Raw genomic sequence first — 11,076 nt, 5'->3', positions numbered from 1 at the left:
GCAGGATCATTCTGCATACTACCAAATACCTTCTTTCTAGATGAGCATTTCTCTCACAAGGTATACTGTAAATTACTTTTTATGCTCCCCGTGTCGATTTCCCCTATGCTTAACAAAATGCAGTGACAATACAATACAATACAATACAATACAATACAATACAATACAATACAATACAATACAATACAATACAATACAATACAATACAATACAATACAATACCATGGTGAACCGATGTATGCACTGCTACATGCAAACATGACCGGGGAGGTGTCCCGTTGGATGGAACTCGGCACAACCCGCGCTTGATTGCTATGTACACCGTGCTACATTTTAAAGCCATTAGTCATTTCCATTCCAGGTTGCAAAACCTACTGGGGAGGGACACAGCATGGGGAAGGGAGAGGGATCAACAGTACTTTACACAGAAAATTGGGCAAAATGTTGAGCTCAAAATTGTCTGTATTTGATGAATACTTACTGCTGCGGCGGAACTGCTGCAATGCGTCAGTGATCTTCTTAGCCAAGTTGCGATTTCCTTGTTCAGAGATGAGTCTTATCACTTCTTCCACATTCACCTTTTTGTCAGAGAGTAACTCATTCAGCAGTAGTCGACGCTTGCTCTCCAGGCTTTTCCCGCTGTTGCGTATGATATCTGCAACCCGGGCACGTGTTAATCCTGAGCTGAACTGATAGGCTGTGCACAATTGCTTGAGATCCACTTCAAGAAGCTGCTCGTGAAACTCGTACAGGACCTGCATGCAAACACCACACAAATGGAATGAATGCTGCTGCTCGTATTTCCACAATGAACAGTACGCTCATACCTCGGGTATCAGGAGCCAGAAGTCACGGGCACTTCGGTCTACTGGACATCCTTCGGCCAAATTGCAGTGGAAATATTACTACTATTTTGCCACTTTTTGTGGAAATAGTGACGTCACATGCCATATCTATGGCCTTTCCCAATCAAAATGTATTATTCGGAGTTACGGACATTTCGAAGTTACGGACTGTGACCGGTCCCGGACCGCCCGTAGAAACGGGGCTTGAGTGTATGAGAAACACAAACAAGAGTACCGTATTTCCGGATTATAAGTGCTGCTTATACTCCGGAAAATACGGTAGATGTGATGATGTCATTTTCATCACATCTATCACCTATGTTACGGAGGTAGCCTAAATCGATGTATTATTCGTTCTCGTTCTACTTCTTTGAATGTTACTGAACAGTTTTACTCTCCACGCTCTGCTACATCATTACCTGTACGCGCCACGTCTAGCGCCTTGTTTCTACGCTAACACTTAGCACCTTATTCGTCATCACGCGCTCTTCTTATCTACATGTATGTGCTAAGTGTTGGTGTAGAGGCAAGGTGTTAGATGTGGCCGCCGCTCTTGCTGATTGGAAGCTGCGTTGCTTTGCTGCTATATAGTTCATTGGATCGAAGGCGTAGTTGCGTTTTTCCAGAGTTCTGCTTGTGATGGTATTCTTCTGAATGGTCATCGAAGTAAATCTGAGTATGGTTCAAGACAGTTAGCTGCCTTCCGAGAGTATCTCTGGGTTTATGGGCCACATTATTTGGTAGCAGAGGACGGTTTTGAATGTCAACCATGGCGGAAACAAAGAGTTCTTTGTCAGTGGCAAGTGACGAGAGTGTGCAAGGAACGGACCAAGTCGGGGCGGACGTAGGTTTGGCGGACGAACAGCAGGTCCCCGTAGTGGCAGTTCAAGCAGCATTCAGCAGTCAGAGGGCACGGTGAAAGATTTTGGAGTTTCCGATGTTGATGACGAAGAACACGAATATGATGATGAAGAACCGGCGTTCAGCGAAGAATGCCTGAGAACGATGAAGATCGATGCCAAGGCCAATTTCGCCAACATTCGAAGACTTTTGCTGAATCGGATAGTGAACGGAGAGGGGATTGGTGATGACGAGCTTGGAGATCTGAAACACGCGTACTCTGGTGCAGCAGGCGTCGTGGGCGATCTCCTGGGACTGTGCTCTGGAGATGGAGACTTGTCGAACGGAGGAAGCTGGTTGCGGAGCTGGAAGAGGTTGAGGAGAAGTACAGCGCAGCTGTGAACAGAGCCATGAATAGCGTTAGTGTTGGTGGGCGGTTTGGAGCTGGTCATGACTTGGGATACAGCCGGTACTCGGCGGCGGGGTACTCAGCTCCATTGATGACGCCAGATCACTTGACGGAGGTGGGTGATCAGGGCATTGATACGAAGCGGCCTGTCTTTGGCCAGTTTGGGGCCAGGTCAATGCTGTACTCTGGGTCTGCTGGCTCTGGGCTGGTGGAATCTGGCAAGGAGATTTCTCCTAGTAGCCTTAGTGCCTTGGCCTTTCATGAGAGTCAAGGTGTCACAAGTCCACTCCTGGTTCCAACACCGCTATCTACTGCCAGTACTAGTAAAGTAGCCTCAGGTGCAGTGCAGCACTTTGAACTGATGAGACAAGCCTGCTCAGACTCCAGTGGCCAGGCATCAGTAACCTCTAGTGCTGATCAGACCAGCAATGGCAGTGCATCAGCGCCAGTGACCGGTTCCAGTGGTAGCAGTGTGCCAGTGGCCAGTGCTGATGCTAGTACTGCCAGTAGTACTATGCTAGGCACAGTCAGTCAGCCAACCAAGAGGAGCAGCGTCGGCAACACCACACAGGGAACGGCCCAGCTGACCAAGAAGTCTGTTCAGTTTAGTCAGAGCCATCAGTCCACTGCCAGCACTCAGTCCAGATTGAGACCAGCAGCGAGTGTGTTCTTACCCCCTAGAACGGTCCCTGCAGCTGGGGGTGCAGCTGGAGGTGCATCAACGGTCAACACCGCTGTGACAGTCCCCAACACACCCACGGCTACCCAACCGACTGGGTCCTCGAGCAGCAATGTGTATCAACCTCCACTGACGGGTGGACGACCACTAGCAGCCGACACCGGGCCATGGGCGAGCATGAAGAAGTTCACAATACCCACATTCGATGGCGATAAACGGCGCTTCGAGTCATGGTGGGCAGCGTTTTCCACCTGTGTGGACAAGGCACCGCTATCCGCGGAATGCAAGATGCTTCGACTGAGACAGTATGTCCAGGGTGAGCCGTTGAAAGCCATCAACCGACTCGGGTACACCATCGCCGCGTATGATGTAGCCAAGGCCCTGCTGCACCGAAAGTATGGCGGAAGGAGGCGCCGAGTTGCCATCCATCTGGAGGAAATTGAGGCCCTCAAAACCGTGCGAAAGGAGCACCCGAAAGACCTGGAGCGGTTCTCGGAACTGCTGGCCGTCGCCGTCATCAACTTGAAGGACTCAGGCCGAGCTACTGAGTTGGCGGCCGGAACCTTCTACCGGACTCTACTCAAGAAGCTGGACGAGCAGCTGATCACCCGTTACCACAGGTGGCGGCATGAACAAGCTAAGGCTGAGTCGGTAGAGGAGCTGCTTGAGTACTGTACCCTAGAGGCTGAGTTCATGGTCTCCGCTGCGGAGAACAATCTGGCTTGAGTCCCGTGAGCAAGGCAGAGCCGCCACAGCCAACTTGTGACAAAGGTCCACCGGTCACCTCGACGAAGCACGTTCGTGACCAGCAGCCAGCCGGCAGCCAACTCACAAAAGTGCATCGTGTGCCAAGGTGAACACAAGCTGTGGCAGTGCCTATCCTTCAAAGCTGCGACAGTGCACAATCGACGGCGCATTGCCAAGAATTCAGGTGTGTGTTTCCGCTGCCTGGATGTTGGCCACAGTGGATGCGACTGCACGAGGAGTCGGCTATGTGGTTTGGACGGGTGCACGAAGCTCCACCACCGCTTTCTGCACGGCACACAGAGCAGAGGCCCTGTGTCTAGCAGTGCGGCACCCCCGTCCACACAGACACCAGCAGCGCACTCTGTCTTAGGGCGTCGGGCAGGACGCGCTCCGCCAAACACAGCTAGCATCCAACAGTCGTCCAGCCAAACAGAGCAGCAGACATTCTGCTCCGTCGTCACGGAGGGTTCTCAGTCCACGGAAGAGGAGTGCTACGCCTCCCAGAGCATCGACGTGTCCATCAGCCTGAGGACGATACCGGTTACCATCAACCATGGAGACACAAGCATTCACGTCAATGCGCTGTTGGAGGATGGCAGCACCATGAGCTACATCAGTGAGGTCGTAGCACACGAACTCGGTCTGCACGGGGAGTTGCAGAGAATCACGGTCAACACGTTGGACGGAACACCGAGTACATTTCAGTCGGTGCACGTGTCGTGCAGCGTAGCAAGTGTCAACAGCTTGTTCAGCACAGACCTCCATGCTTGGACAGTGCGCCACCCAACAGGACGCCTGAATCCAGTCAACTGGCGGCACGGCGCATCGACGTGGCCACATCTCAAAGGGATCCGTTTCCCTCCCACCGCCAAGCCTGATCGGGTCGACGTTCTGCTTGGCCTGGACTGTGTCGCAGCGCACCAGTCCTTGCACGAGGACTGGCTCACCCCGCTAGGATGGACCTGTGTAGGGCCGGTACAGGCGAGCCCAGGCAGTTCGCGATGGGGCATGCGTACCATGTGCAGCTGCAGCTCGGCGGCAATGAGATCAGTCAGCTGCTGCGTCGCTTCTGGGACGTCGAGGAGCTAGCCGTACCCGACTTGCCACACTTGTCACCGGCGGAGGAGAAACTGCTCACACAGACACGGGAATTCCTGGCGTTCAGCGACGGTTGGTATCATGTGGGCCTTCCGTGGAAGACAACACCACCGGTCCTGCCTGGCAACTTCGCCATGGCACGCAAACGACTGATTGGCACCGAGCGGAAGCTGCTGCTAACGAACGGTCTGGGTACCCAGTACAGCGCCACCATCCAAGAGTACTTGGCGAAGGGCTATATCCGCCGGGTGACGAAGGAGGAGCCACGACCACACAGCATCCGGTACCTGCCTCACTTTCCGGTGGTCCGTCTGGACAAGCAGACAACGAAAGTGAGGATTGTGTTCGATGGATCGGCGCAGTTCCAAGGCGTCGGAGTGAACGACTTCCTCAACAAGGGGCCGTAGCTGCAACGGGACATCTGCGACGTGCTCCTGCGGTTCCGCAAGCATCATGTTGCCATTGCCTGTGACATCAAGCAGATGTACCTGCAGATTGGTGTGTACAAATCCGACCGGCAATACCAGCGATTCCTATGGCGCAACTGTGATGCCGATGCGCAGCCTGCAGTGTATGAGTTCCAGCGTGTGGTATTCGGACTCGCCTCATCACCATTTCTCGCTCAGTTCGTCTCCCAGGAGCATGCGAGGGTGCTCACAAGTACGGATGAACGTGCGGCTCAGGCAATCAACAAGTCCACATACATGGACGACACGCTTGATTCCGTGCCAACCGTCGCTAATGGCATCGCACTCTACAAGTCTCTTGTGAAGGTGTGGGAGTCGGCCGGCATGCACCCGACGAAGTGGCTCTCAAACTCGACCGAGCTTCTGGCAGTGATACCCGAGTCAGAACATGGACCCTCCATCGACCTGTCACCAGGGGAGCTGCCAAGAGTGAAGATGCTAGGCATCTTGTGGTCAGCTGCCAGCGACGCTTTCAGTTTTGCCATCCCACTGGATTCGGGCCAGGAGTTCAGCAAGCGGAGCGTGCTGCAACGGGTAGCATCTGTCTTTGACCCGCTGGGTCTGCTGGCGCCGTACATCATCCGAGGCAAGATGCTCATCCAGGAACTGTGGTTGCGAGGCACGACCTGGGACGACCCACTGGAGCCCTCTGTGGACAAGCTGGCGAAGGAGTGGATTGCTGATGCTCGGGATCTGCAGACGCTACGCATTCCAAGACCACTCATGGCAGCTGACGGTGTGTCGTCGCTGCACGTATTCGCAGATGCCTCCGAGAAGGCAATGGGTGCTGTCGCCTACATCATTTCCAAGGACCTCAGTGGAGCTACGTGCCGGCTGGTTGCAGCTAAGTCTAAAGTCGTCCCGCTGGAAGCGGTGAGCATCCCACAACTAGAGCTGATAGCCGCCGTCATGGCAGCCCGTTTGACAGCCGTCGTCAGCCGTGCTCTCGAGATGCAGGATGTCTATCTATGGTCTGACAGCACGAACGTCCTTTGGTGGATCCATGGTCACAGTCGGCAGTTCAAGACATTCGTGGCCAACCGCGTCTCCGAGATTCGTCGTCTCACACAACCAGAGCAATGGCGGCATGTGACCACTGACCAGAACCCCGCTGATCTGGTCTCTCGTGGGTGTACTTCAGCAGTGCTGACATCATCGGACCTATGGTGGACTGGGCCGGCATTCCTGTCTACCGATGAGCCATGGCCTGCCAGCCCTACGCTTCAGCCCAACTCCGGCGCTCGGCAGGAGGTCAAGGTTTGCCACGCAACCGCTCGCGGGACATGCAAACGTATCATGCAGACGTCCAACGATGCACCACCCAAGCAGGATTGGATCATTGACCCAGTGTCTGCTCCAGCGCCGGGTGAGCCGGGTAATCCACCCGGTTGGGCGGCGCTTGGACCCGGTTGAAAATATAGTACCGGGTCACCTGTGACCCGGTTGGTACTTTACACTTTCGAACTTTGAAAGGACTGACTACATGGCTTGTATGTGTCAGCTACTTCTTCTTCTTTCGTAATTTTCTAATTCCTGTCCTCTCTTTTCTAAATGAGGCTTATCCATTCGCCTTTATATCATTGACATTGGGCATAGTTTCCGTTTATTTTCCGAATTAAAATAAACCAACCAACCAAGTAAGTCATGATTAGTTTGCCCGTCGTGTGAATGGCCTATGGCATGTGACTCGGCTGGTGAGACAGCGCCAGGTACATTGTGTACCCGGCTCCGACCCGGTTGAAATGGTTGCGCCAGGTACACGGGTACCCGGCTGTCCTACAATCCTAGAGCAGACACTGTGACCCTGCAAAGTGGCTAGACTGGCAGAAGACAACCTGTACACTCACATGGGTCCGGCGCTTCATCTCGAACTGCCGTGCAGCGGCAGAGGATCGCCTGGCAGGAGAGCTCACCCCGATTGAGTTGGCTGACGCAGAGCTGTACGTCGTTCGGAACACGCAGCGTGTTGCGTTCGCTGCTGAGATAGTCCTCCTGAGGAAACGCAAAGCAGTACATGCTACCAGTAAGCTGGCCAAGCTATGTCCATTTCTTGACGACGACGGTGTTCTACGCTGTGAAGGTCGCTTGCAGTATGCGGAGTTCCTGCCACGAGACGCTGTCCATCCGATCATCTTGCCGTGGAAGCATGCCGTGACCAAGATGCTCATCAGGTTCCAACACGAAAAGGACAGGCACGCTGCGGGACGAACGCAACATTGTCTGCGCTGGCCGCCCGCTATTGGGTCATCGCCGCACGGGAGACCGCCCACGAGTGGGAACAGGAGTGCGCAGTCTGTCGCCGGTACCGGAGCAAGCCAGCTGGGTAGCGAATGGCACCGCTGCCGGTCAGTTGGGTCGTGCCCTCTTACCGTGCGTTCAGCCGCGTCGGCGTCGACTACGCCGGCCCCTTCCTCACCATGCAGGGACGCGGTCGGGCCAGAACCAAACACTATCTGTGTGTATTCAGTTGTCTGGAGACGCGCGCTGTACACCTGGAGCTCGCATTCTCACTCGACACATCTAGTTTCATCAACTGCTTCTTCCGGTTCGTGAGCCGGCGCGGCCTTCCCGATCAAGTCACATCGGACAATGGCACAAACTTTGTTGGTGCAGTTCGGGAGCTGAAGGACCTCATTCACAACATCGACCAAGCCAAAGTCCAGATGGGCACCGCACATCATGGTGTGTCCTGGTCATTCAACCCTCCAGCAGCACCTCATTTCGGTGGCGTGTTCGAGATTATGGTGAAGGCAGCCAAACGTGCTATTCACCACATTCTGTCTGGCAGTGACATCACCGACGAGGATCCGCTGACCGCCTTTGCCGGAGCAGAGGATCTGATCAACTCTCGCCCGATCACTGCCATATCAGTCAACCCCAACGACAACTTGCCCCTCACCCCGAATCATTTTCTGAACAGGACACTTGGAGAAGTCGTCCTACCGGAGTCAGATCATCCGCGTCAGCGATGACAACGCATTCAGGAGCTGCTTGCGCATGTCTGGCGTCGCTGGATCCAGGAGTGGTTGCATCAGCTCAGCAAGCGGGTCAAATGGACGGCAGACCAACGCAACGTGAAGGTTGGTGATGTCATGCTGTTGTCACCAGACACCGCTAGGCGTAAATGGCCCTTGGCTCGGATTCTGGAAGTCTACCCCGGGAAGGGTGAACGAGTACGTGTTGCCGAGGTGCAGGTGGGAGATCGTACTCTTGTGCGACCCATCAACCGCTTGTGCCCACTGGAGCATTCGCCAGAGTGATGGACTGATGTGGACACTCTAGCTTTTCTGCTGTCTGTCTTCTGCTAATCATTGCATGCCCTTTATCTTCTTCTTATTATTAGTCAGCGGTATTGCTATATCTTTACCCAGCTGCTTGGACCGCCGCTGCGGGGGACCTGCTGTCTAGCGACCTGGACTTGCTTTTCCATGTGCACGGTGTTGAGTTCTTAGTGGTGGAGCTAGTAAGGTACTGTTTATTTTGTTTTGTTTCGATCTGGTCACATTGTCTCATATCGAGGAAGAGGAGAATGTTACAGAGGTAGCCTCAATTGATGTATTATTCGTTCTCGTTCTGCTTCTTTGAATGTTACTGAAGAGTTTTCCTCTCCACGCTCTGCTACATCATTACCCGTACGCGCCACGTCTAGTGCCTTGTTTCTACGCTAACACTTAGCACCTCATTCGTCATCACGCGCTCTTCTTATCTACATGTATGTGCTAAGTGTTGGTGTAGAGGCAAGGTGTTAGATGTGGCCGACGCTCTTGCTGATTGAGAGCTGCGTTGCTTTGCTGCTATATAGTTCATTGGATCGAAGGCGTAGTTGTGTTTTTCCAGAGTTCTGCTTGTGATGGTATTCTTCTGAATGGTCATCGAAGTAAATCTGAGTATGGTTCAAGACAGTTAGTGGCCTTCCAAGAGTATCTCTGGGTTTATGAGCCACAAGCTATGATGTGTATGTCGTGAAGGATACACGAGTGTGAAACTCCGCAGCTGATCCGGTCCATGGGGGGATTTTTGGTGGAGGCCGTCTTTTCAGGCCACATTACATGGCAAAAGCCATGGAAAGACATACAAAACACGTGCAAAGTATGAACTGGTGCTAACCTTCTTCGTGAGTAAGTGTTTTCGCTACGTTCAACAAAGATTATTTTTAATCTTTTATTCCGCCACTGTAGCCTTTCATTGAACTCGTAGTGCAGATTTAGTGGAACTTGACCAGGTCCGCACGGCCATAAACTTTTTCTTAGTCCGGCCATTTCTTGTACAGTAGGACTCACAATCTCCTGAAAAGTCGATGTCAACTAAAATTCTGCTGTGGGCCAAACCTAGCATAGTTACACATTCTCTTTTCTGTATCCTTGTAACCAATTCCCATACCTGTAGTAAAGAGACTGTCAAACTAACGTCTTCGCCGCGATCTGTAGGAACAGTCTGACCCTTTTCCTGGCTTTCTTTCGGCATTTGGCGCCTCTAGCAAAATTAGAAGTGTAGCAGTGGAAATACGTGAAACATCTCTTCTGACGTTACGTGCCTACTTATTGTCATGTAGACACATCATGCCATGATCGCCTTCCCGCGGGGTTTTCCCGCTGTGCAGCTGTATCGAGGCCATCAGTAGTTTGTGCAGGTTACTCACCGTCGCTGGCGAGGTTTTTCTTGGTACAACAACATCCACAGTTACTCTGTACATGCACAAACCACAGATGAACACACACACAAAGCTGTGACTGGTCTGGAGCAGGAGGCAGATTTAACCCTTTGTGAACCCACTGAAAGTACGACAATTTACTCACCTTCAAATTACATGCACTTTCGCTTGTATCTCTGCCAAACATTCACCGAATTTTACAAACTTGCCACCGCTGGAAAGGTATTTCAAAGACGAAGAGACTAATACCACACTCAAAGCAGCTACATACACGGACTCTGCTCTGAGTTGCCTAGAATGCCCCTCAAAACAGCAGCCGTGCGCGAACAGCTCCAGCAAAGTTCAAACAGCCGCCATTCCATTCTCTTTCATCAGATCGACGTCACACAAACTACAGCGGAAAGCTCGTTTCAAGCGCAAACTTCTGGTGTGCTGCATGCTTGAGTATGACGTAGCACGCCGGGGAAAACCCCTGCCAAGTGCAGTGTGAAATTTTGAATTTTTCGATCGGAGTGTATTTTTCAGCTTTCCTCCGACCTCGAGTCCCACCACGGCGGCATCGTACCTCATAGAGACTTCGGATAACATCGACGTAATAGCCAAGGTTCCTCTCGAAACGTAGATGCTTTGTTTATGAAAATCGGTGAAGGAACACCAGAGATATGATATTTTGAGTGCCACTGTATACCAATCGATCGATATCGATCGATGGGGTCACAAAGTAGAAAAGGGAACAGGAGATGAGAGAATATACATTGAGAACTAAATACAGGGGCAAAGGGAGAGAGTTGGGGAAAGAGATAGATAGAGATAGATAGATAGATAGATAGATAGATAGATAGATAGATAGATAGAGAGAGAGAGAGAGAGAGAGAGAGAGAGAGAGAGAGAGAGAGAGAAGAGAGAGAGAGAGAGAGAGAGAGAGAGATAGATAGAGAGAGAGCCTGAGAGAGAGAGAGAGAGAGAGAGAGAGAGAGAGAGAGAGAGAGAGAGAGAGAGAGAGAGAGAGATACAGAGAGAGAGACAGAGACAGAGAGAGAGAGAGAGAGAGAGAGAGACACAGAGAGAGAGAGAGATAGATAGATAGATAGAGAGAGAGAGAGAGAGAGAGAGAGAGAGAGAGAGAGAGAGAGAGAGAGAGAGAGAGAGAGAGAGAGAGAGAGAGAGAGAGAGAGAGAGGGAGAGAGAGAGAGAGAGAGAGAGAGAGAGAGAGAGAGAGAGAGAGAGAGAGAGAGAGAGAGAGAGAGAGAGAGAGAGAGAGAGAGAGAGAGGGAGAGAGAGAGAGAGAGAGAGAGAGAGAGAGAGAGAGAGAGAGAGAGAGAGAGAGAGGGGGGAGGGGA

General features: G+C 52.3%; 1 protein-coding gene across 2 annotated transcripts in view; it reads right to left on the bottom strand.

The window, feature by feature from the left end:
• The window catches only part of LOC135822625 (uncharacterized), a 33,486-nt gene that overhangs the window by 3,343 nt on the left and 19,067 nt on the right, over nt 1-11,076 (bottom strand). For both annotated transcript variants that reach the window (XM_065335431.1, XM_065335433.1), the window contains exons 11-12: nt 9,725-9,770; nt 482-755 (exon numbers count right to left, since the gene is read on the bottom strand). In XM_065335431.1, coding sequence (XP_065191503.1) covers nt 482-755; nt 9,725-9,770 — 320 coding nt within the window. The remainder of the gene's footprint in view (nt 1-481; nt 756-9,724; nt 9,771-11,076) is intronic.

This window comes from Sycon ciliatum, chromosome 8 (genome assembly GCF_964019385.1).
Source record: "Sycon ciliatum chromosome 8, ocSycCili1.1, whole genome shotgun sequence".
Classification (NCBI taxonomy): Eukaryota; Metazoa; Porifera; class Calcarea; order Leucosolenida; family Sycettidae; genus Sycon; species Sycon ciliatum.
This window is presented reverse-complemented; position numbering and strand designations above follow the sequence as displayed.